Genomic DNA, 27,925 nt, shown 5'->3' with positions numbered 1-27,925 from the left:
TTTCTTTTCACTTAGAATGATGCACTAGGAACAACTATAGAGTACAGAAGATGAATCTATGGATGTGGCACTTGTAAAGGGTAGCCCTATTTCACAAGTGAGATGGGACAAAAAAGAAAGAAAAAAAGGCCACAGAAGCAATAACTGCTCACTGAATTACCATTAAATTGTAAGATTTACAATCCAATGTACAGTAAGTGCATATCTAATGGAGTTTGTCCTCTAAAAGAATATAAAGTAGATCTTTGCAGCATGAAACATATGCAAGTTATATATTTTAACTTCTTACATTTTTTCAATATTGGGGCACAGAAAAAGAAACCAAAACATAAATGTAGTATTTTCACCCAAAGTATAACCACAGCTACAAACCTTCATTAAAATATGATAAATGTATTATGTACAGTAAGGCTTTGCCCCCCCCCCGCCCCAACTATCCAAACATATTTGCATTCTCCTTAAAGAAGAAAGAGATTTATTCAGAACCAATCAATACTACCTTCACAAAAATCATTAATAAAAGCAGATCACATACTATAAATGTAGGTAAACTGAATGATCTGGTGAAATGTAGTCATTACCTTTATTGTAGAGCACCAGATTACAATTTACGACATTTTTGATAAAATATTTGGGCAAAATTCTCTCTTGTATTAATCATTAGCCTTAATCATCCAAAGCATTTACATTCAGATAATAGTGACAACATGAATTGGATTCAGATGAGTCATTATTATTCATGATCGATAGCGTTTTGTCACCAGCTTTACTGCCCTCGTATAAAAAACGCTGCTTAAGGAGTTAACTTTTGAAACTAATATGGCAGCTCAAATAATTTAAAACTGCTCATAGAGCAAAAAGGAACAACTTTTGGTCTCTATTACCAGTGCATATGTCCATTTCACAATTGAGGAAGATTTTTAAACTGCATTCTATACTATTGCTTAAAAACATATACGTATTTATTATAGTCAGTTGGTGAACATACCTATGTTAGATAGAAAAAGGAAATTTCTGAAATTGGAATAATAATCCACACGACTTCAAGATGATCCTATGACTTCTCTCCTAATTGGAATAAATATTATTTTTGCTTTATCGAACTTCAACTTTCACAGTTCATTAGCAGTATCAAAACTATTATCTGCAAATCCAAAAAGGAAATTTACTACATAAATTTTACCATTGTCTGGATTTTACTTTAGTGGATTATCAAGCAAAGCACAAGATCAGCAAAGACAGCCTTGTTCTTTCAAACCTTAGTGAATCAAGTTCACTGAAGGTGAAGTAGTGGAATTATCAGTACAAGTGGCTGTGTCATCAAAGCTTTCGGAGAGGTAGTGTATGGAAATGCCTAAACAAACACAAGCATAAAAGCTGTATATCTAAGAAAGGGCACGCCTCACATTTTTCCTTAGAACAATTCCAGTTACTGTTTAATGACAGAACATTATATCACAGACAAAATATAAAATCCTGATATTATTCCAAATGTGAATGGGTTAAAGAACCTCTCTACGCTACAGTGAACGAGAGAATTTGCAGCAGCTGATGAAGACCAGTTGACCACCTGATACTTTTTCAGCAGGGTGATAAAATTAAAGGATTTCTTTGATTTGCTTGAAGGATTACTTTCTATAGTTAATTGTTTAAAGTGCACAGTCTTAACAAAAAAAGGGAAAAAATACCAAGAAGGTTAATGTAGAGTGAGCTAATTGCAAGCTGATTACATTGTGCAAAGCAAGAGATATTACTGGTGTTACATACCATCACAAGGACTAGTCTATTCCACCCTGCTGCTGCAGCAAACAAGCTGATTTGCTAACAAAGTGGTCAGCTCGGGCACTTGCACAGCATCTCAGTAGGTCCACAGACGACTGCTTCCCATGCAGAGAATCTCAAGCTCCATTTTCCAATCTGATTACACGGCTCCTTATTCCAGCAGCCTTAAACCTTCATGGCAGTTTACCAACATTTTCATCACTTTTTCTTTTACAAAGCAAAAGAACCGATAAGCTCTCAGGTACCCAGGATTTCATAGTCGATGGCTGGCAGGCAGCCAGTTTCCCGCAACACAAGTGTTTCGAGCCACAATGCAAAAACCACACTGAATTTACTAGACTGCACAAAACTATTAGAATTTTACAGTGTATACAAGCAAGCAGCATGTTTCTGTCTTTGCAGATGCAGGCTGTTCCATTTAGTCACATCTAGAAAATGCCTAAACCTAATAAGAATCCGGCCCAAAACTCCAAACAAGTGAATGCATGAACAGACCACAACCTTTACTCAACTGAACTAGCAAATATAAGACCCCATGCTTCCTTTTTCATTATGAGGCAACCAAGTTACCTAGAGGAGTTTGTTAGAAACAATGTTGGCAACTTTTTAAAAATAAAAGTAAATTAAAAACAAACAAACCCACCCTATACACCTCAAGAACAATAATAAGCCTAGAACAGGAATTTTAAAACTTAAAATGTATACGTACACACACTGTTTTATTTTGATGTAGGAAAGGCAAAATAAGGCACACATTAGATGTGGTACTTTTAAAAAGCAGAATACAGAATTAAAATGAGGATGAAAATATGACCAGATATTTCTGAGCCAGAGGACAAGTAACGCTTTTAATGATGAAAGAACAAAATGCCAATTCCCACTCTTAAATATAAAATAAATCCATAAAACACTTATTCTGGTTTAAGCCTGCAAATATCTAAAAAACTGAAGTCCACTGCATATTATACATAGTAATATTATTAGTAATTATTAATATTAAATAAGGTGACCAAATAAATCTTAAGGATGAAGGGGACTCCTACAACCAAATAAGAGGGAAATTACTTTTCTCGCCTTTAAAAATATGTCATTAAAAGTTAAAACAAAAACACAAGTAGAAATATCTAGTTATGGCAGCTAAGGCTCACTATCCCACTAAGGGCAATTGATTTTCTATTTATTATTTGCACACACTGCCCCACCAACCTACATAACTAATCCAATAGGAAGTTAGCAGACAGTGAAGGGTTTTTCCCTCCTTCAAACCAAATTTTTAACCAATTTAATTCAGATCAAGTAAAACAAACAAACAAACAAAAAAAACCCCAAACCGAAGAGAAATTTAAAAGATTTTTACAGTATTTTTAGATGAGTACCTGCAAATGTTGTAAAATGCCCATTTTATTATAAAAGATGAGGGGGTGGGGTTAGTGGGGAAGAGAGAGACAGTAAGTTATGGAAAAAATGTACAACTAAGCTGGTGCGATGGCTCAGTACTCCAGATCACCAGTGCATTGACCCTCTGTATCTCTGAGTCATTAGCTGGAATCCCAGCTCTGCCTTTAGGAGTAGGGATTTGAACTCGTACACCGATGTGGTGAGATTCAGGATCTTGAGCATGCCAGACAGAAGGGTCATTCTCCTCAGTGATGAGGAGGACGGTTGCCCCCCGGGGAGGGGAAAACTGGATGAGTGACTGTCGCACGATTCAAGCAATGGACATGCTGCTGACTCAGGAATGGACACTGACAGGCACCACGGCTTCAGTCCAAATCACTCCTAGTGGGAGTTGTTTTAGGCCACTGGTGCTGACAGGTACATGCAAAAGTCAGGGGGAAAATTATATACATATATATTACATATGGACATCTCTCTATATAGGTACATGTGTAAATACTTGTATGTACGGGTTCATACTGAAAGAGGCAAAAATCATTTTTTTCTAAACTGCATGCAGTTTTCATCTTTGGCAAACGTTTATATGATCAAGATTTTTTCCATGTAAACACATGATTTTACATACAAAATGATGGGATGTACATATATGTGGAGTACTGTACATAAGTAAATCACAACACTATTACAACTTAAAATTCCCCAATTCCCAGCCCCTAATTTATATGCAAATTCTACCTCTGGTAAAATAAAAAATATCCTTTAAGTAGCTTATAATAGGAATACTAGGAATATTTCCCAGAAATAATGTAAACTATTTAACTGTTTTCTTTTCTTTCTTTCTTTTTTTTTTTAAGATTTAATGGATGGTGAACAAACCCTCTTAAACTATAGTTGTCTGTATGAATCAGTAATTTTCATGTTTCTAATTAAAATGTAAACAGTGTAATAAAGACATCAAGTTTTTAGGCAAATGTCTTTCCCAGTGCCACTTGGGGTATGGTAATTACTGGAGCAGATCTATGGATGCTCCTGAATCCTCTACAAGTCCAGATTAAAAGCATTACTGCTAAACCTTGGCTTTTACACTAGGGAATTGTGTACTCTAACCTATTCCCAGTTTGCTTACAGATGCATATCTGCACTACCCTGTATAACAAACCATTTAAAAAAAAATCAAAATGGAAGTTTAACACAAAAAATTGAACTATTCAAATTAAAAACTGTAACATTATTTAAAATAAAACCACATAACATGTTTACTGAAAAACTTAAATCAACCAACTACCCCCTTTTAAAAATAAAACCACACAAAATTTACTTCTATGCTACATCACTAGGATTTTTTTTTTTAGAAAATAGTTCTTTCAAGACAGAATTAAAATGCTTGTTTTTCCAAAAATACTTGTTCCATACATTAATCACTTTAAAAAACATACCATTAAAAATGCAAAATACATTTTATCCATTCTTTGAGAAGAAGTTCAAATGGCAAAACTACAAAGAGGATTCTTTACCCTTTCCAAATATAAAATGTTTGTGTGCAACTGAAAAATCTTTTGTTATTTTTATTTCAGTCTCTGTTTTGCCATCTGAAAATTTGTCAGAATTTATCCTAAAGAAAATGACCTCTTCTACATACACAGAAGGGAATAAGTCCTCTCCTGCTTACAATTGTTAATTGAGCCTGTCTGCTGCAGCATCTCTTTCCCATCCAAATACACTAGCATACTTGTTTTACATATTTACTGCCAAACACTTGAATAGCCCTCTATTTTATTGTAATACTATTCCCCCCTTCTCATGAAGAGATGCATTTATTTCTGATGTACTCTTAAGTATTTAAGATTGAAATCCACAGTAACATAAAAATGGGTAAAAAATGTCTGGTACAAGGAAGATTTTTTTCTCCTTGGACTCAAAGTCCATATTCCGACTGCTATGAACAATTTTCATATTATTTTTACATAAATGCCAGACAAGCATGTCTGTGTTGCTAACCACGATTGTGGAGATGAGAGTGCACAGTAAGAGAGAGAGAGAGAGAGAGAGAGAGAGAGAGAGAGAGAGAGAGAGAGAGAGAGGAGTGTGTTTGGGTGGGTGGCATGCCATTTTATAGTACAATGTTTTATTATTAAAAGTGATATATACAAACAAATATATATTCCTTGTCAGGAAAGCCTGGTCCTGGATTGCATTAGTGTAAAGCATCTCATCTGTACATTCATAAACACCTTAGGAGAGTAAAACAATACAACACATTTAGGTGTTTGCTTCAAATGCATTCTTTCAGCAAAGGCTGATTTAATTAGACAAATAGTATGCAGAAGGCTACTGCTTCATCCCATGATTGTGTTCAGGATGATGAGCGTTGTAAAGGAAAGCATCATTCTTGTTTAGCTGTGCGCCAAAGAAAAAAAAGAAAAGCTAAACAATTTTATTGAAATGTGGATTGAGACAATAGGGAAATCCTATATCTTCTATCCAGTTTCAAGGCCACACTAATCAGGTGTAATTTTTTAATGAACACTAGTCATTTGGTGCTCATTCAAGGAATTTCATTAGGAGGTTATCATTTAAAATCAACGTTTCAGCCATATCAAGCTGTAACCTTTCTTGAAATGTAAATGAAAGGTTTAAATGAGAAGATTAATAAAGAAGGGATGTTCCAATTCCAAGCATGGCATGCTATGTATTTTTAAATTTGTCTATGCCAGATGCTGTCAGTCAGAACAAAAAACTGTCCAAGCAGACAATCTGTGCGTCTGAATGTTGATCATGTTGGAAAGTAAAGGGGGAGGGGGGAGGGGGGGAAAGAGTGTGTCAAGGATTCATGGTCCTTCATCTTTGCAGTAGAGCAAACACGTCTCTCAGTATAACGACAGACAGCTGCTTCCACTTTCTAATGTGCCCTAACTTAGATCACTGAAAGAATTGTCAGCACTCAGAGAAACACACAAAGATAACACAGCCAGCTGCCATGAAGGGGGAAACAGCACAGCTCAGAAGAAATGGGATTTGTTCCATTTGCATGATGCTGGCTCCCTTGGGCCCCTTTCTTTCAAATCCAAAGCACAAAAGACAACACTTAACATATTTGCTTAAAGATGACAACCTCATGTTGATTTCATTTGGATGTAACAGTGTCAGGATTACAGATATAAGAATATATTATATCTGTAACAGAGACTGACAAATGTATCCATCAGTGAAACTGTCTGATTCATCTGCTTATACAGCCATTTTACCATCCCAAGGGTGCCATCTAAGTAGTAACTTTAGAAGACTGAAGGTCTAATTTTATTACACCACATTTCAACCTACTAAACAATATTATTTCTAAAATAGATCATTTTTATTGGAAGTCTCCCTGATGAAAAATCCAGTAGACACCAGAGAATTTATGAACTGTATGGGTCCTTTGAACTCAATATACTGCCCATTTTAAGCAACTTTCTTTATATACGGTCAAACTCTAAGATCAAATAATTGAATGCAAGTTAAAATATATTTAATAATGCTACCTATTTTTATATTACATCATGGTCTGTCACTATTTGAATAGCCCTTCCTTAGAGCTCTGTCACTGTTTACTACTAAGACTGTTCTAATGTACTCTTACCTCAGTGTTGTGTCAATTCTTCAATAGGCACACTATAAATAAATATTGTTCTCCAATACATTGTGGCCATCTTCACAATCTTATTTCTGTTTTAGGTATTCATTGAAAAGGCAAAAAGGCACGTGGATGATTTAAAATTAAATAGGCTAGCCACTAGTTATTACAATATAGCACAGTTCTGGAAACAGAGATCCAATCCGAAGTGTGCAAGCTTCTTCTGTAAGTCTACTGTCTCTAATGTCTTATGGATTGGCCCCTTTTCTAATCAAATGAAACAATTAGGAAATGGTTTGATTTTGTTTCCAAATGCACTACTCCGAATTGTTTAAAGGGCTTCTTTCCCCCCTCCTCAACTCTGCCAAGTGACAATGCATAATGAAATGCTTGTTACATGGGCTGCTTTGTCCAGAGGAACTCTAAACTGCTTGTTGCTATCTACTGGCACATAGGAACTGCACCGTAATTCACTAGATTGGAGTTGTTTTGCAAAATGGAGTTAACTGCTGTACGTGGAATTTCAGCACAGCAGATGGTTACCAATCATTATTTTTAATTTGTTTAGTTTCCAGTAATAGGGTAGTGGTATAAGAGGTGGGGACTGGTGGGGGGGGGGGGGGAGAGAGGGGAGAGGCAAAGACTACAATGATAAGAGAAAAGGTTAGTAACACTAGCTTTTCAATAAACTTGCGCTAGATGAAGTACTCAGATATATTTGTTTCCAAATTATAGTGAAGCTAAAAAGCAAAAAATAATAAACCCCTGAATTTATACAAAAGAAAAAAAAAAGGACATTTAAAATGGGACATTTATTGATCAATCATGCTGTTCAAGAACTACACTACATTTTAAATATTGGAAACGGATTGTAAAGTTTCCAAAGGTAAATCGTCTCTATTCACATCTTACCATCATTCAAGTTTAAATCACTCTCTTCTGTAAGTGGCTCCGTTGTTCGACTGGAAATGGAAAAGGAACCATTTATGGACAAGTGCACATGAACAGAAATTAAGCTGTAAATATCTGGGCAGGACCATTATTGGAGTCTAGAAACATCTGGGGCTGAAACCCAAGCAGAGCCCCACTCCCTCACCATTCAGGTAATTTCTTTGATTTACAATTTACTGTTTTTATTTTAAATGGCTTTAAGAGAATTGTGGAGTCTGAATTTTACAATAAAAAGAGTTTGCTTTAGCTTTTATGTGTAGAGGAAGAAAACAAACACAACCAACACTTCCTCACCCTTCCTTTGAGAGGTACAGCCTTTATGCTGCAAGGAACAGCACTCACACCTTTCTAAATTCAGACAAAGGCAAAAATATTGCAAGAAAAAAATGCCCAAACATCTCACTGTATATTTTAAGCCTATATAGGGATGTTTAGATATGCAATATCTTTCCATTAAAATTCACTTTTAAGGATTCTTTTACATAATTGTTTTTGAATGTATGAATGAATGAACAAATAAAAACCCTTAACAATTCATGTATTTGCTGCATATTCATTTGTCCCCACTATTTTGATCCACCTGAGAGTCAATTTACCTTACCCTTTTTCCATATTACGACAGCTGAGATCAGTAGAGTCACTGGGGCGTGACAATCTCCCCTCCCCTAACCCCCACCTCAGCCCTGCTATAAAAAGGAAAGGGACAACAGATACAGCATTCTCCGTAAGAACCTCTTCAGCTCTGGAACTTACTCCCACTTACTTCAAAATAACCTAAATTTGTCAAGTTTCAAGGCACTCTATAAAAGCCATCTATTTGATAGGGCTGTTGAGAAAGCATGAGTGTGCTAGCTTTTAGTCAGAATGTGCTGGGTACATGCTGCTGTGATATCCATCATATATTGGCTGTTAGAGTAATTTTTTACTTTTATTTATTTATTTTTACACTAGACTATACTGTGGGTAATATTTTGTGACTAAAATATAGTACATGCAGTATAAAATAATACTGTATTTACAAAGAATACTATATTTAGAGTATATTTAAAAACAAATACAAACCCTTAACTGCATTTATAGCCATCTCCTGCCACAAACATAACCATAAAATTGGACAACAAAGCAAGGAAAAGGGTTAAAAATGAAGTTTTCTGGGTGTTATGCTTTGTCATTTTATTGAAGTTTCTATATGTCGTGCAGTCTACTGCACAGCCTCAAACTGCAATGCTGCAGAGAGAGTTGGGTTTTGGGACTCGTGTTAAGGTTAAAATGACACATGGGTCTCAACCTTGGGGGAGAGAAGGGAGTATCACACAGGTCATGAAGTAGTTTTCATCAATGTTTTTCCAGTAGATTATGTGCTTTGGTCATACATGATCAAGATGCAAGAAAATGATTGAACAATTTCAGGCTCTGTCAGAATAAAATGCTTTCTACTTTCTCATCAAACTAGTATTATGTTTCAAGTGTTAACCATCCATTCACACTATGCAGCAAGAGAAAAGTACTTTACATACGTGACTGCTCAGTGAATTCCCAGAGTGCATCCCACATGCTAGTGATTGCTTACCTGTTTTGGCAGGCCTTGGCTTAGCTTCACCGATGACAGTGATATTTGATTTTTTTTTTTTAATAGTGTGTTCTAAAATGACAGGAAGAACTGCCTGACAAGGAATTAAGCACAGTTTAGGTGATCTACAATATGAACTGAAGCACACTCTTAAGCTTATAACTCCTTTCTTAAGATTCTGCATCATTCTTTATTATGCTATATAGAATTAAAGTTGTATTTCCTTACTTTTGAGTATTCTCCACAGCTTTAAATAGAAATGTAAAGAAATCAGGTATTCACTAATTAGAAATTAACTAAGCCAAATTTGTCTACCATAACTCACTTATCTGTGCAACAACCTAGAGGGCTAGGTTCAACCATAAGGAGGTATGTTTTCCTTTATGGAGCCTACATATTCAAACTGACATTTAGTATGAATTGGCAAGAAAACATCCAGAAGCATTTGAGCACTGAAATGTCCAAACTGGAAATAAAACAGTAAAGTTATGTGCTTGGTTAGTGACACTGTGTATGAAAGAATCACAACTGGACTTTGGGAAGGGGCGGAGTAGAGTGTTATGTCATTACACCAAATCCTCTACATCAGGGGTTGGCAATGTTTTTGGGCAGAGTGCAAAAAATACCCACAACCTTAACTTGTAAGAGTTCGGTATGCCGAGGGTGGATGGCAGGGGAGCCACAAGGGGCCCGATCCTTGTTGTGGCAGTGCATCCTTTGCCTCTTTTCTGCCATCCACCCCAAGGTGCATGTGCCAAGCAAAATGCCTTTGCATGCTGCGTTCTGGCACCCTGCTGGGGTCTGCCCACCCCTGCTCTATATTTACAGATTCAAAAGAAATCCTGAAATAAAATACTGGGCCTGACTCTTTTCTGTATCACTAGCATTATACATTGTAGAAACATGGATTTTTTTTACGGTGGATCCATGCCATCTTAAGCCTGAAATGGTAGTGATAATCATGTTCCCCAACTTAGATTCTGAATGTTTGATTAAGCTTATTTGTCTTAAGCTAAGACAAGAAAACAGCGTGTGATATTCAGAGAGACCAAATAGGGAGACAACTGAATCTCAGAAACAGGAGAGCTACTGGTTTTAGCCCTGCCACAGTTTCTTATGATCTACATTTTTAGATGAGATAAATTGTCAAGTTTCATGTATCAGAACAGCAGCCTTGACTTGTGAAGGAGTCATTCTTACCCATATGAACAATCCATTGGTTTAAAAGATATCCATTAATTGTTGCCAGTGAAGTGACTATATCATAGTTGATCTGATACTTTAACCATGAAGATGGTGTCATTAGAAGGAGGGGAAAAAACCCCAAAGAGCAACACTAACCACTAACAATGCCAGGATATTTGACTTCAATATGCATTTCCCATTTTAATTAAAAGGAATGATATAATAGTGCTGCCATTAAACAACTGCACATCCCATTTCTAAAGAGGTTACTGGTATATTATTTTACATTTAATACAAACGTTTTAACGTGCCATCTCTCCAATGATCAAGCACTTGAGCATTATATTGCCCTCTAGGGGCTGGATGTCTGCCCAATTAATTTTCTGACATTTGTAAAATACTGAGGCAGTTGTACTGATTGGATTCATGCACACCACACAATCTTCTTTTAAAGTACATATTCTCACTTTTTTAAAACTTTAATATAAACAAAACCTATAAAGGAGTCCCATCTACTATAAATAGAGTAAACAACACAAGATGGCACCAAAGAAAAAAAAATCATTTAACCAGCTTATAGATGTCGAAGCACAGTGCCCAAAATGTAAATAAGATCTGGATTTCAAATGTACTTCTTTCTGAAAACAGCAGAAATCTCTACCATAAATCCATGAAAACCCCAATTATAATATATCTAGAGCATAGCATGAAAAAATCCGTAACACTGACATCCACTGTTACATGGAAATAAATGTTTAGATCCCCTATGAATAGAAATATTTTAGAAAATAAATTTAAGGCCAAATTCTGTCTTTGAATGCACAGACAGGGCTTTAATAGAATTATTCAATTTACATGACTTAAGAAGATAGCCCATAGAATGCCTAACTTAGCTCCACATGCATCTTTGAGCTGTACTCGGTCTAGAAATTCTTTTTCCTTAAACAACACATGGATTTCCATTCGTCTTATCTTCCTGTTGACAGCAAACAGGTACTATTACAGCTTCCATGAAACAAACTTGCTTGCCTGAAATCCTGCATGTAACATCCAAACCTTAAAATCCTATGCTAATAATTTATTTTAAGGCATAAAAAAGAACTACCTTGAAAGCAGTCATCCTAAGAAAATCATGCATATACAAGGTTTGATTTTTTGGTGAGTTTTGCTAGGTAACGAACACTTCATTGGCTCTCCAGTTATCAACTCTTTTATATAAGAAGTGACCATAAAACAGACTAGTCCGATATCTGTTGGCATTTAAGAAAGAAAAAAAAAAGATCTCCCAAACTCTTACAATGCAAGAAGAAAATAAAAATAAAAAAGAAGATAAATTTTCACCTCTTAAGGAATAGTTCAATGAAAAATTAACATAATTAATGGAAACTTCACAATACAGTAGTATCCAGCCATACTTGGATATTCCTCTAGATATTATTATATGACAAAGTATATAAAATCAGGTCCACCTGGCAGGGGTAAAAGAAAGAGGGAAATCAGTTGTTAACATCCACTAAATGTCTGCTGCAGTTGTCTTCTAATTAAATCTGTGGAGCACAGTCACTGAGATGTACTATAATGATTTGCTTGGGCTGTATTTTCCCCTTTTGTTTTTCCGTCACATACTCTCTTTTCATTATTTCTTTCATTCCCTTCTACTGCTTAGCAGATACCTTGGACCTTTTATAAAGAATAAGAAAAGGGCTTGTTACAAATTCCATGCCAAGGTATGCATTAGTCACCGGCCACGCTGCATTCCCTTCACCCATCTTCTGAAATGCTGTTCATCAACTTCTGAATTCTTTCTAGTAAGAAGTACCAAACAGAAACAAACAAGCAAGCATGCACGCATACATGCAATGCGCCCCCCCAAAAAACCAACCCACAACTCAACCCTCCCCCAGAACTAGATTTCTCTTACATAACTCAATCTTCCTTAATAATAAAATAATTCTGCCCCAAACTATAGCAAGTCAATGATGTGCAACAAAATATTTCCCTAAGTTTCACTACTTACTGTGACCAGCTGTTTAGAAATGACAACCATAGCTATTGAAGTTGGGCTCATTATTAGCCATTACAAATATAACCATTTACTGATATTCAGAATATTCATTACCCGATGGGCACATCTACATATGCAATTAGTGCACCTGAATAAACTCTGGCACAGTTTATGCCAGAGCTCATTGCTCCCACGAGCAGCATTTACACATGTGCCTGGAACTATAGCACATTGAGCTGGGGTGGCACAGCCCTAGTTAGCAGGAGGCCCGGGGGGTCATCCTGCTACCCTGGGGCTGCTCTGACCCAGCTCAGGTGCTACAGAGAATGCAAGGGTGCTACAGTGTGGGGCTAGGCAGCCCTAGCACTGTAGTGTCCCTGTGACCCAGCCAGCTCCAGTCATTGTCTACGCCTGTGTTGAGGCACAGTAAATAACTCTCCTGTAGGATAGTATTTGTGTCTGGCAGTACCACCCTATGGCAGAGTTAAATTACCTTACTCCAACCTATTAGCACTGCTCATATAGATGGTGACCCTTTACTGCAAAGCTAATTAGTCAACTCCACAGTAAAGAACACATATAGATGACTCCAGTGAGGGTGTGATTAAGTGAATGCATGTGTCTGATCAGTTTAAGAATAAAAATCTGTAAGCTCAGATTTAGAGATGGAAATAAATTAAGATCAAACTATCCCCTCTACCATGAGACTACAGTTCACATGATAGATGACATAACAGATATTAAACTTATTATATCCTTTATTTTATCCAAAAGATTGATTGATGCATAAAACGCTGGTAGGGAAGTGAGCATGGGCAGATCAAAGATTTTGAAAAGGCAGGTGCAGGAGATGCCACTGGTACCACAAAATTTGAACCCTCCCCCCTCCCCCCACAAGGACAGATCACTCTAGGGCAGTAGCTGCTGGGGACTTTTTTGAGTCTTCAAAGCAAATAAGACTCCCTCCCCTGACTTCCTGCCAGCACCAACTCCCCTCCAGCATAGACACCTCCCATCCCCTTCCCTCCCTCTAGCAGGGGTTGTCCAAGGGTTGCCTTTAGGCATAGGTAGGTGGGACCTGCTCACCACTGCCATTGTCTCTGCTGGTCCCATGGAAGGGAAGATGCCAGAACCTCTCCTGCCTCACTCCAGCTGGTAGAAGGCAGGTCCCCTCTTCTGGGGGTTCATGCTCCCTGCCTGGTCCTCTCAAGGGCCTCCTGGTGGCTGGGAGCTGGTGCTAGAATGGGGAGTGGGGAGGGCTCCCCACTGCTGCCATCCCCAGCCTAACCCAGCACCTCACACAGCTACTTCCCACAGTTGGAAGGAAAAGTGCAGCAGAGGTACAGAGAGAAGGGATTAATTTACTGCCACTGAGTTGAGCACCCTGCACAGCTGCTCACTGAAGCCCCAGGCTGGAGCACGGCAGGAACAGCCCTGACACTCCCTCCAGACAGCTAAGAACAGCAGCAGTGGGTGGGTCACCCCCTCTTCACCCACTCCCTGCTTGGTCCCCACAAGATGTGTCATAGCAGCTTGAGGCTCCAGTCATGCTTCAAACTCTGCAGGGGAGCCAGGCATTCAGGATGCAGAGAACTGAAGAGCTACACTGTGGAAGGGGGGTGTGACTACACCACTGCACCCAGATCCACCCTTGGATGTCAGCAAGACTCCAATGGCCTTTAGAATAATTTATATCACTGTATTCTTTAGAGAAGTTTAAATAGAAGAGTTGCCCAATAGCGGGAGGAAAGTAATAGAAGGCTTTGAAAGGTTACTAATTTGCAATGTCTGTTCTACAATGAGTCAGGTCTGAATTATGGTATCACAAGTGAAGACTGAGTGGTATCAGGCACATAAGCAAGTTTTTTTCATCACATCCTAAACTTTGTGGGGTGGAGGGGAAATAGTCTACCATTTATATACTGTATTTTCTTACATAACCTTCCTACCCCCCAATACAGCTGCTGTAAATTAGGGTGCACATTATATGCGAAGAAATACAGCAATAGCTATTTCTGCTTCTTGATGGGGGGGCAGTGGGAGAGTGAAAGTATATGGGATTCCCTAGCTACTGACTGAACACTTTCTCTTCCCTCATCCCCCTCTCCGAGGCAGAGGCTCAGGTGCATAAGCTGCTGCTCAGTTACTTACTGCTAATTGCCAGTATTGTCAAGAAAAATATTTTTTCTTCACCCAGCCTTTCAAAAGCAAGATGTATATTTTATTTGGGGGCATACCGTATGAGGGAAAATATGGTATGTATACCATGGCTTGAATTAGTTTGGATCAGGTAGGTGGCACAAGATACAGAGCAGAGCAGTGTGCATGCCAAAAAAGTAGGGGTATATTTAAGCTATCCATTACCCAATGTCCCCATGTAATAGTCTTATATACCCCTCTTACTTATTCAGCCCCTTCAGAACTTTGCAGTGTTGGGACAAAATAAAAATGATACAACCTGAAATTTAATGAAAGAGAAAGAACGATGAGAAATCACTTAGGACACCCAAGCTTTTCAGTGTAATAGGGCAGCTAATTATTTGGTTTCATTTACAGCAGACCCTACTATTTGTATGCATAACAACAACATTGTTATTCCTCCCTTAATGAAAGAATCAACCCTCAACAAAACTAGTAGGAAGAAAAAACTATTTAAATGTGTGTACATATACACACAGCACTGTGTAATTGCCTGTAAAAAGGTTGTCTCACAGCTGCAAGATTTCTATACAGAAACCAGTTCAACCTAGCCTGGCTGACTTCTGATTATTATTAGAAACTCATTATTTTAGGATATACATCTTTACAGAAATTGTATACCATTAAGGAACACAACACCGATAATTGTTTTAAAAAGATGTGAGAGGAAGGGCTAGTGGAGGAGTAAAACCAAGGAGAGATTCTGCAATTAAAATAACATTATTATTTCAGTGTTTTGCTAACTGACTGAAATGCTTGAAGTTTACAAATAAGTTTGAACCTCCCTCCATCCATATTTAAAAATCAGCTTGCCGCTTACTTTAAAATCTACTTAAGAGGGCCATTTCTTTTGTTTCTGCTGTCTTTCAACTCCCTATCCCAAAAGAGAGATCCAGCTCTCTACTCCATGACAGAAGTGAAACCCTTGTTAATGCCATCATCTGGCATGTGAAGACCAACAGATATTATAAATCAAAAGTAAGATACAGTCAAAATGTCCAATGAATACAAAATCCAAGATGTCCTGCTAAGACATATCTACAGCCTGGTATCAAGCAGTGTTACATGTCCACATCTCCAAGTGCAATTAATGGAAGAATCAGGGATTTCGCAACTCTGATACCTGGGCATTCAAAAAAATTAAGACCCAACTTGAACTTGCTAAGTTAACTTTGGGTAACATCACATTAAATTTATCTCCTTGGAGACTCCTGATTTTGTGAGAGGATGGGAAGAATGAAACTGCACCTAGTTTCAGCACAAACAAGTCACACTACAAATATAACAGTTTTTAACCTACAAATGATAGGAATATTTTTATGATATCTATTTTAAAGAGTTGAAATGTCTCAGAAGACATATATTCTATTTATACTAAATAAAACAATATTTTCCCTTTACTTAAACCTGGTTTGAAAACCGCCACTTAAAAATGAACACACATCACTCACCTGCTCATTAATCTATACCTTAGAACTCTCACCTTTGAGCTTAGTAACTACCGCAAAACAAATGAAGTTACATTAAAGTAACTGCTAGAACATTGTCTTTACAAGCATGCAGTCATCTGCAGTTTACATAGATATATTTCCATCTAAATCAAAGTTTGTCAATCCAACTATATACTCCACAATAAAAAAAACTATGTATATGAAAATATGCCTGTGTTATCACAGTGTCAGAGACAGATTTATCAATAGACATATAAACAGGTAAATTGTGAAAGGTGCTGCATGTGTCTAGCCAATGGGATTTGCAGAAGCTTAGCACCTCAAAACAGACGATACCAACCATAACAAGAACGCCATGTGTGTTAATCTGAAAGGGGTCAGAAAAGCCTAAACGCCAGCATTATGGTAGTGGCTGTACTAGCATTACTGCTGAAATTGTTGAAAGGAAGACTGGGGAGGGGGGGTGCGGCAAAACACGCGGGTGCAAGGCACAGTGCTTGTGAAAGGCTAAGAAATAATGGTTTTTAATAAGATCAAAATAAAGGATCACAAGGTATTAATTACTGTATCAGCAGTTTCCAAAATATATTTACCCTTTTCTCTTGTTAAAGTGCTGACATAAGAGATTATGAGTTATCAAAACTTATTCTACATACATGAACAATAAAAAGCACCTTTAAGAAAGAATATCTATCCAATATTTATATTTGTTTTAAAGTGATATCTGTAAGTATATTTCTCTGCAGTACTACTTAAACAAGTGATAAATGCACAAAACATTTTATAAAATTATAGATAAAGAGTCATTTTAAGATTTATTTTAAGCTCTATAATTAGCAAGTATCTTATAGTCTCCTCCCATATTCAAAACATTTATTCTTGCAAGTTCAAAACTAGAGACTAAATTACTGAAAATTTCACTTGATACCTTTTCTATGCCTTCATGTTAAAATGTTAATCAGATTCTGCATTTATAAATGCATTCATTTAATTTTGAATTTCTGTCTTACTCAATTATATACATAAAACAATCATGTAATTATAAATTCTCCACCAAAATCCATATATCTTTAAATAATGGTGAAAGCAACTCTATTTGTTACACTCTTTTGGTACTTCCTATGAAATTGTCTGTGTAATTCCTTATCTTCTAGGAATAAATATAAAACCCCAAATATACAGATTTATACAACAAAGCAATGTGATGCTATTCTTCTTGGTTCCATTACTGAATACTGAGAAGAATAAAAACTATTCTCACATAGTAGTCCAATAGATCAAAAATTTATTTTGAAAACTCTGTCTAGAGCATGAAGCCAACAACTGCCGATGACAAGGGATTCAAAATAGGATCAATTCTCTTCCTTCTCCGAAACAATCTTGTAGGCATCCAAGTACCCGAGGACATAAAAAAAATAGTTACTTTTCTGAGGTCTTTTGATACGTCTCTCCATGTCCATCCATGAGGAATGGGCAAAATTTCTTTTGAAAAATAAACAGTACACCTTAAAGGGTGTTCAGATGTACTGGAATGTCCAGCATGGATGTGTCTCTGTTTTCACTTAAAAAGCATGCTCAGTTCTTAAAATTGTTGTAGCTACTTTACATCAGTCAGTTCCTGCAAACCTTACTCCTCCAGCACAGACTCAAAACCTGAATTTCTACATATCAACATGGGCGGCTTAAGAAAGAAAAAAAAAAAATCAGACTCGTACTGAAGAGGTGTGGGTTACTTAGACTGTGTGATGACAATAGCCTAACAAACTAAGTTCACACTTTTAATATGGTACACTGAAAGGTTAATGTTACAGTATATAACAGTTACTTTTCATCTATAAGCATAGCTGTCACCACACGTTTAAATAGCAGTACTATCAGCTTACAACAGTCAGAATGACAATACTGATACTATTGTAAAAGAGTAATTATTTTTGTATATAACCTTTTTTTTCCCTTGCACCCTCTGCCATCAGTCAGCAATATTGGTGGGGGGAAGGGACCATGGAACTCACCCCCTTCCAAACTCTAGGTTGAAACACAACTTATATAATATGCTCTACTGTGCACAAGAATCAATGTAAAAATCAACAGCTTTCTTAGCTTTATTAGTGAAGAATTAACGTTTTTGCATAAAGCCTTCTTTCCTTAATAAGTTGCTTGCACACTAGGACACAGGAGAGAAGCTGGGGGCGGGGGGAGGAGGGGAGAAGAAAGCTTGCTCTGATGGGAAATGATGAAGCTATTCTCGGTACGTTAAAAAGGAAGGCACAACAATTCATCTGACACTCCAAAATATATCAGGAAGAAGTAACCTTGGATGAGTTTACAGATGCTGCTGAGAATACTTAAGCAATATCTCCCCCTTCTCTTTTCAGCCCTCCCCATCAATATTTGTTCCCAACTTACATTAGAATTAGTTGCAGTTACAGATATGTTGAATTTATCCCTAGGTATTTATTAAACTGAGGGTGAAAAGCAAAAAAGTTTAATCTCATCGGTACTAGGAAATAATTCCTCAGACACTGAAAAATTATGCAAGAACCAGGCCTCTTTGATTGCATGGTCACACTGAAGACAGTTTCTCACTTCTCCTGAATACAAGCAAACAAGGTACACATTACTGAAATCTGTTTGTCACCATCCAACTATAATCAGTTTAACACATGCATGTGTTCAAAATTATGACACAAAAATAAATTGTGGCTTATACCTCAGCTGCTTGAAATGATTGACTGTGAAGGTAGTGCTCTAATAAGTTGCGTCAATAAATGAGGAGATGAAGCCTAAATAAACTACTATTTTTAAATATAGAACAGATGGTAGATGATTACCTGTTCAAAAGTGGAATATGTAAAATATCAAAAGTAGTGAAACAAATGAACCTACAAGGCCAAAAATTTACTTCTATACTGGAATCATCAGGGTCTCTCTTTCACATTAAGAATTTGGATTTGTAGTCAATTAAACTGTGATAGTACTAGCATGGCTATATGGTACCTCAATGCATATTAAAACAAACAAAAACACACACAATATAATAAACATCAGAAACTACTACTTCAATAATGTATGTGTATTGTCTTTCAGACTGTATACTTTGTGCTATGTTATTTAAACCAAAGACAACAAAAATATTTTCAATTGGCACGATAATCATCTCTAGCTGCATTATGTTAAATACAGCTGAAACATGAAATTGCCCCACACAAACCAGTTTAAATTGTTACATTTTATACCAGTATTAAACAAAGATGAGAACAATTACTTATGCTTCACTATTATATGAACAGCATAATAGGCATTGTAGTAACAAGTGTTACTGATATCATTAGATTGTTTAGCATCTATGTAACACATTTGACAGGTACAGTTACCAGTATTATACAAACAGCATGTGTAAGTAATATTGCCATTTCCATATTATGTGTGCCAGAAACAATGTAGCAAGATAATTTGGTACAAGAAAAAAAGAAATCCAAACTCTCATTGTTCTGGCCCAACTTTGTGAAATGGTAATCAACTGTACTTTCTTCAGGTTACATAGTTTTGCTATCTAATATTCTTCTCACTCCCAAACTGGATATGCAAATCCCTTCCCTCCTCCCACAATTACTGCAGTTTTTGCTACTCAGCCTTGGCCAACTATATCTCCTTTCAGTTTTATCCTCCTTGTTCAAGCAGTCAGGCTTACTACCATCAACAGGTATTTAAATGTAATAAGAGGAAGGCACAGTACAAGACAGTAGGTTACTACAAACACAGATCTCCAGCTAAGAAATATATAAATGTACATACTTTCTTTAACAAGCAGGTCCTGAACAGTGCTCAGAGCCTTGGTAAGTGAGCGAGAGCCCTAAACATCTTCTGACCTCGCTAAGTTTAGGACACGAAGCACCTTGAAGGCTCAGGCCGAACCTGTAGAACATATCGCATGTAACATTGCAACCAGATTTTTGTTTTGTTTTTCTCTTTTAGGGGGCTGGTGCTGTTCAAAGCAAGGAAGATGTATCTAAGGTCTTGGGACTCAGGGCAGGAAAGAAAAAGAGAGAGAGAGCACGTGAAAGAGAACAAGCAAGCTTGGGGTGGGGGGAGGGAAGGGAAGCAAGCTTAGTGGGATTTAAGAGAACAATTTTATGCTTACATTTCTCACTTATGCAAACTTTTCTTTAAAAATAATTAATACAAAAAAAAAATCAAGATCAGGTGAAAGGTCAGATGCTATGAAAAATTTGAATCAAACTCTTTAGTAATAATTTTCAAACTGGAAAACATCACCTCATTCTGTTTACTGGGACTTCTTATTTTGTTAGCTAGAAAAAAACTCCAGGCCTTCTCCCATCCTAGAGTTTCTGAAGTGATCTTTCCCATAAGGAAGATAAGTTTTCACTTAAAGGATAGCATCTCTAGCAGCAAGAGTTTAATACTCTGCAACAATATCAGGGATACGCAATCCTGAATTTACAGCTCTTAAAATTACTTTTATAGCTATACTGTTCATTTTGGAGCAGATGCTTATCTAAAATTCTATATATTTTGGTAGCCACAATATATCTGATTTTAAAAAGAGCTTCCAATAAACCAAAATACTGTTTTATTAAACACACACACACACACACATGCACAAAAATATATCCTTGGGTTCTCTTAATCAGCATAGCTCCTGTTCATCTAATGGGGCAATACCAACTTATACTAGCTATGGATTTGACCCAGGTAATTTTGCTTCAAAGTTGACATTATTTTTGTTTTTTCCCCATCTGCTTTTTTCAATAACAAAATCTGGTTTTGAGTTAATTCATGCCAGAATCTTTTATGATTATCTTTATGCCTTTGCTCATCAATGACTCGGAGGAAAAAATGCTGATTAATCAAGAGTTATTGACTGGCAGTACTCTTCAATACCTCACAGATGTCTGCAAAACAATTTCCTCCAATCGCAAAAGAAAGAAAGAAAGAAAAAAAATCAATAAAAATCAATGTGAAAATCTAGTAATTAAATTTATCAACTCCATATCAATAAATCTGGTGCTTTATGAAAGTATTATGTGAAGTTTGTTCTTTTAAGGGATGTATTGATTGAGGGCAAAGAGCCAAATATTTCTATTATTAGATCTGTGAATGCTAGATTAGACCAGCATGTTTAAAATAACATACAAGTGTTTCACAAACATAGTTCTTGTGCTGATTTTGTATTATTAAAGCCACTCTAAACAAGCAAATTAGCTGATTAATTGATTATTAAGGCTGCAAGATCAGTAAATATAGCCAACACTTCTTATATGCATACATGGGGCCAAACTTACTCCTCACAGAAACCATCATTTTCATCTAGGCACATTTTAACACACACACATACAGCATATTACCAAAAGTGGATCTTTAACCATTCTCATGTACCCTAGAGCAGTCCAAATTAGATTCTGCAATTCAAGCCTTGCCACCTGGAAATACGCATAATGAAATGTTTGATAATTGTACTGTTATCTGAACAAAGAAACATAAGGATGATTGCAACTGTGTAGAAATACTAATAAGAACCAACACAAGTGACAACAATAATAAGAGACAACATTTACAGTAAAAATGTTAAAAGTGTATGCTGAAAGGCATTTTAGTAGAAGTAGATCACTATATATATAACATTAGAAGTAGTCAAAGAAAAGTTCATGAAGTTTCATTTTTACTAATTAGTTGTCTTAAAAAAATGCAACTGTTCCTTCTATACCAAGAGAAAACAAGATTAAAACTCTTTCCACTGTATTCAAAAGTGAGTCTATAAATGACTTTTTCACTGACACTTGTGTGATCAAAATATTAGTAATAAAATCCTTCTGTGCTTCTACATTGAAGACAGCAGGCATTTATTTTCACAGATGTTCCCATGTATAATATCAACAACTTGATCCCATACTGTAAATATCTGGGGTGGGGGGGCAAGACAAAACATAACAAAACAAAAAAACCCTCTCACGCGTACACCCATTTTGTGTAGGAATCACATCCTGCCACAAACATCAAATAACAATGAGGCTCTATTACCATGCTATGATTCCTTCTTTTCAAAGATTATTAATTAGCAAGTATAGCACTCACCAAAACTCCCACCACGCTTCTGTTTGCTGCCTATTTGTAGCTGGAGCTATATGGAATATCAAGCTACCATAAGCAGCATTAGTCTCACTTATGACAGTGTGGGGGGGGGGGGGGAAATCCAAGTGTACTGTTTAAGGAAGATTTTGCTTGTGCCTGATTTCATTTAATCAAAAATAAGGATCTCCTCTCAGTCTTCCTTTTTAATATATATAAGGACTGCCTTCAAAATCATAGTACAACCTCATGCATAATGAAACCGAGGGAGAAAAAATTGGAAAAAAAGTTAGCGGATATAAAATTCAGAGACTGAAAACAAACTGGGCAGGTATAAATAACAACTAATACTGTTATTTTTTCTTTGACTGTTCAGTTATGGAGGTTTCAATCTGAAACACAGTGGTTATAGTGAGAATAGAAGTATAGTTCACTTGCCAAAAACAAAAAAGCCCACCAAAACAAAACAACCCCCCCCCACAAAAAAAGCCTCAACAGAAGAGCAGAAAAGGGGATGATGAAGTCAAGATGACTAATATGTTGTAAACTATGCAAGAGGTTTCCAAGTGTCATTTTATTTGACATAAACATCATTTTGGCAGCAGGAGAAACTTTACTCTGTAAGAGGTGGGAATAAAAGGACAAATACAGATGGGAGAGAAAAATTCAAATGAGGCAAAAATCTGGGATTTGCCTTTTCCCGAAATCCTAGAAATACCTCTACACTGAAGCAACAAGGAGAAAAGTCTCAGTTTGAAAGCAACAGATGCACAACTGAGCAGAAGACATCCCTGGTGATAAATGCAGGGACTACAGACAGGATCTTCAACACTGAATGTCACACATGCATCTCCATTCACGCTTTTTAAAGATTCAAAAGTTTCACTGTGAAAAACAAATGGGAAGAACATCGGATGCATCTCTGCTCATCAGCTCTGTGCCACACCAATAAAAAGGATCTTGGTGACTGTGTCACACCCAGGGAGAAGTGATTTTTAAATCTACATCAGTCCCACTCCACAGTTTTCAGTTTTATAAATATAGGATCAAAAAACATCAAAGCCGTTTCCACTTCGGACCTAACTTTTAGAGGATCAATGTGACAAGTCCCTGCTTGATAGATGTTTCTCTTGATAAACGACTTGTTCAAAAGAGACATTGTAGCTTTCATTTCCTGACCACAACACACTTTTAATTTGCAACAGCAGAGCTGCTCGAGTGTGACTAGTTCCCACTTTCCAGCCTTTCACGTTTGTGCCTATGTCAGGCCACATAATTGGGCAAAACAAAAAGGAGGTGCATCTGCTGGCAACAATAATTTAGCAGAACTTCCCCCCCCCCCGAGATGTTACTGATTACGTTACATTTCTTTTAAACGTGGGTTAAAAAAAAAATCCCACCAATTTCAGCTAGCTAAATTATTCAGGGGGAGGGGGTGGAAAGCACATCAAAAAATATTTAACCAAGCATCATGGTGTGTGTGTGTGGGGGGGGGGGGGGGGTGAGTGGGTGTGCACCCGTATGTGGCAGCCTACCACTACGATGTTTATTATGTATTACTATAATAATAATAATAGTTGTTATTATTATTATTATTATTATTGTTGTTGTTGTTGTTGTTGTTATCATCATCCAGGAATCTCACTTAACAGCCCGCACTTTCTACACCATCCAATTTCAGCTTTCAGCATACTGTCCGATTCCCGATTTAAAATTTATAAATGTAATATCCTCCTCATCACAAGCAGCAGTCCAATCTGCTCTGAATATATATTACAGCTTTAACATCACAGAGGGAAATCTCCCATCTGGCAATCACATTCGCTCCAACAGCTCTAGGAAAGGAGGAAAAAAACCTGTGCCCCTCTCCTCCCCCCTTAAACATTTCTCAGGGCAAATTATGTGCATCTAAAATAAACAGTCGCCTTATTGATCGCTTTGAAGTCAACAAGTTCCAAATGCAAAATTCAATCAGATCCGTGCATCGTACAAGCAGCCCAGAACGTGCGTTTAGATACACAGTCACCTACAGCACCAACATAGGAGTGCACATTGTGCAACTGCTCTCTCAATCCCTTTCTTGCATTCAGATATTATTATGAGAGATCATCAGCCACACACTCCGACCCCCTCACCCGGGTCTCTCCGTCCTTATTTGTTACTACCACATGCAATTAAAAGTGAGCATGCCCCCCCCTTTGGTTGGGCCAAACAGATTGATAGCGTTTCTGTCAGTAGTTCTTTCGTCTTAATTGCCTATCTGTAAGTGTACAGAGTGTACCGCAACAAGATCTATTGAAATCCCCCATGTTTCTTTTTATCTGAGTTGTTTTTTTGTTTTGTTTTGGGGGAGGGGAAGGATGGTGCCGGGGGTTTGAAAGTGAGCGGATAAAAAAAAGACCTGAAGTCAAATTTCTGTACCTGATTAGTTCATTCTGTTACACGTTAAGATTAAAACAATAAGAATCAGACACATGGAAAGTGGGCACAAAATAACCTGCCTGGCAAAGACCTTAAAACAATCGATCACAACTGTATTTGTTTGTTTACATGCAAAACATTTCCTCCCCCGTCGTCAAGTGAAACCCACAGAAACTGATTATGCCAAAAGTGACGGAGAGAAAGAAAAAAAAATCAGATGGAGTTCAGAGAACGAGTCAATAAATATTAGTTTGCAAGAGAACAAAACTGTATCTTTGCCTCGCGTGTGTGCCGCAAGTGTATACAAACACACACATACAACTATACACACATATAGGTGTGTGTGGGTTGGGGGTTCATTACTAGGCGCTTCCCCTTCTCCAGTCACTGAGTTTTCCTAATTTACATATCATTTGAGTTCAGTGGTGTATATAGTGCACTGCTAGTAACATGCAACTTTAGGTTTACAAGTAAGATCAATACAATACACATAACTAGTGCTAGATTCAAAGCAAAAATATAAACAAATGATAGCAAGAGAAAAAAATGCTTATTAAACAGTTGGAGACTGATCATTAAACATTAGGTATTTATTACTAATCGTATTTGCATGCAAAATCCTCAGAGCTATATCATACTATTTATATTTGTCTTTGCTATTTAGATGCAAAGGAAGTAGATCCCAAAACGGACATACCATAAACACTGGTGCTACTGATCATTTCTTGCTGGCAGCACAAAAAGCTGAATTGGATTTTTCACAAGCAGGAATTCCAAAGGTTGCTTTTCATTAAAGCCACTTTTCCTCTCAGCTATCAAATGTCACTGCCTTGAAACGTGGGCCCTTTCGTCAGGTATTCATTTAACCTACATGCATATAATTAAGTGGGAAAGCAACATCAACAAAAAGGGGATCTCAGATCACAAGAGAAGAAAGAAAGGAAAAAAGCACATGACCAGGAATGCAAGTCGATGTCAATTTCACTCACTCCCATTGAAACTAACAAGAGCTCCAGGGAGGATAGTAATAGGATTGTATATACCATTAAATTATACATCTTTCTCTCTGTTCCAAGCCAACAATACGCCCACCACGCTGTACCCCCTCCAAGATGATGTGCTTACATTTTACTGCAACAGCTCCTCTTGACATATTCACGTCCCCCCCAGCTAAAATACTGCAATTTAAACCCAACTTTTGTTTTGCAAGATTCTTATTTGCACTTATTTACTTAGAAGTTAGTTCCCCAAGAAAGTCTACCCCCTGTTACCTCCACTTTATTATTTTTAAATACAACTTAAAAATAAATCCAACGGGGGGGGGGGAGGGATCTTGCAATCGCGAACTCTTAATCTGCCTACTATTGTTGGCAATGATCAAGGGGAAGGAAGAAAAAAAAAAAACCCATGCACTGCAATTGTATATCTGTACTTTCCAGACTGCGATTTGGAAAGCAGACTAGAGTATTTAATATTGTAAAAAAGCGATTGCGAATTAGATTCAATGTACGAGGCACAGGCAGGCGATTTTTTTTTTTTTAAATATAAACGCATGGCTGTGCTGGATAGATTTAAGATTAAATAAAATTTAAAATGCTCGTAGGAAGATTGCAAAAGATCGTCTTACCTGGAGGTTTGGTATAAGCACCCGATAGGTTAGAATAGCATCGATCCGATGTGTTTGCTGATGAATGGGGGCTCGGGTTAAGTGAAGGTGCCTATGATTTGAAATCATTCCAAGTTTTTGAAGGGAAGACTGACTGCAGCCTCTGCCATGTTGGAATTTCAAACCCAAAACAGCTGCTTTGCAAGGAGCCAGCATGCCAGCAGCTGGACGCCTGCGCAGAGCGCCGCCGAGCCAAATTCAAATCACTTTCACACTAAGAGCCAAAGATCAGTTTTCAAAGGGGCGAGGGGGAGACACGCAGGAGATTCATGTGCAGGGAGAGCTCAATGGCCGCGCTGCACTGGGCCCTGGCTGCACAGGTCATGTTACATGGCAGGGGCTGCTGCTTGCAGGGGAACATGCAAGCACGGGCTGGAGGTGGCCGGGAGGTCACGGGGAAGCAGCCGGGGCCCGCGCTCGCTCTCCTTCCTCCCTGGCCGCGGGGACGCGGGACTGAAAGGACCGGGCATGCCCGCTCCGTCCTCCGCCGCGGCGGCAGCGCGCTCCGCGCCCGGCTCCCCTCGGCAGCGGTGTCTCCATGTCCCGGCCCCATCCCCCAGCAGCGGGAGTTGCAGTCTCTCCAGAGCTCCCCTCCCCCTTCCCCCGGCAGCGGCCGCCTCTCCAGCCCCGGCCGCCGCCGCCGCCGCAGGCAGAGCGAGCGAGCGAGCGGGGCTCCGGCTCCGGCTCCGGCTCCGGCTCCGGCAGGGCGCTGCCCCGGGCGCGGGGGCCCGCGGAGGCAGGGCCGGGGCCCAGGGGCAGCTGCCGGGGGGGGGGGGCAGTTCTTTGCAAAACACAGCAATGGGCAATTCCTTCCGGCCCCTCTGGGTGCTGGCGGCTTCGCTCTCCTCCTGCCCCCGGGCCCTCCTGGCTCACCCCGCTCACACGCGGCCCAGGCTGTGGCGAAAGGTCCTGAATGCTCAGCCCCACCCTGTCACTGAAGCCCTGGGCAGCCTCGGGCAAGTCCCTTCACCTCTCTGTTTCAGTCTCTCCCTCTCTCCTTGGGCGGGGGATTAATCAGCTAAAGCTTGCCTGGAGTTTTGAAGATGCAAAGTGCTAGAAAAATACCAAGACTCCTAATCCCTTCTCTGGACCAGCTTATCCCTGTGCCCAAACTCCTCTCAGCAGAGGGATGTAGTTAAGCACAGCACTGACAAGTCTGTGCTGTCATCACATTTTCCCCTTCCAGGGCAGAGCAGCCTCAGTAATTGCCCTAACTTGAGCCCAGCTGCCAACAGCTTCTCTGAGACATTGTGACAATCAGAAATAGCTGAGGCTTAGAGGACACCTCCGCCACACCTCCTTCCTCTGGCATTTCACCAGTGCCGCTGGCGCCTGCAGGAGAATGGCATAGAGCCAGCTACGCCAACTCTGCAGCTGCTGGGGACTCCCCTTACATAAGAGGAATTCCCCATGGGGCTGTTAGGATGGCTTTACAGCCTCTTTATGCCAGCAGAGCAGACATAAAGTGGCCACACAGCACAAATCAGGCCCTCCCACTCACACACCATTCTCTCTCTCTCATAAACACCTTCTTCTCCCTCTCTCAAACTCCTCAGTGCTATCCCCACCTTTCTCTTATATAAAACCTTCTCTGTCC

General features: G+C 38.4%; 1 protein-coding gene across 3 annotated transcripts in view; it reads right to left on the bottom strand.

Annotated features, from left to right (window-relative positions):
• Positions 1-26,913, bottom strand: part of FIGN (fidgetin, microtubule severing factor) — a 131,871-nt gene extending 104,958 nt beyond the window's left edge. The window contains exons 1-2 of one of the 3 annotated variants that reach the window (XR_016442084.1): positions 26,290-26,913; positions 25,360-25,529 (exon numbers count right to left, since the gene is read on the bottom strand). Coding sequence is in view for 1 of the 3 variants with exons in the window: in XM_090045602.1 (XP_089901728.1) it covers positions 25,360-25,384 (25 nt within the window). In the remaining 2 variants the exon portion in view is untranslated. The remainder of the gene's footprint in view (positions 1-25,359; positions 25,530-26,289) is intronic. The other 2 variants (XR_016442083.1, XM_090045602.1) reach the window with 2 other exon arrangements.
• Positions 26,914-27,925: the final 1,012 nt, after the last annotated feature.

The sequence above is a fragment of the Crocodylus siamensis genome, chromosome 4 (assembly GCF_052110815.1).
Source record: "Crocodylus siamensis isolate JL-2025a chromosome 4, ASM5211081v1, whole genome shotgun sequence".
Taxonomy (NCBI): domain Eukaryota; kingdom Metazoa; phylum Chordata; order Crocodylia; family Crocodylidae; genus Crocodylus; species Crocodylus siamensis.
The sequence above is the reverse complement of the archived record's forward strand: the minus strand, read 5'-3'. Positions and strand labels throughout refer to the sequence as shown.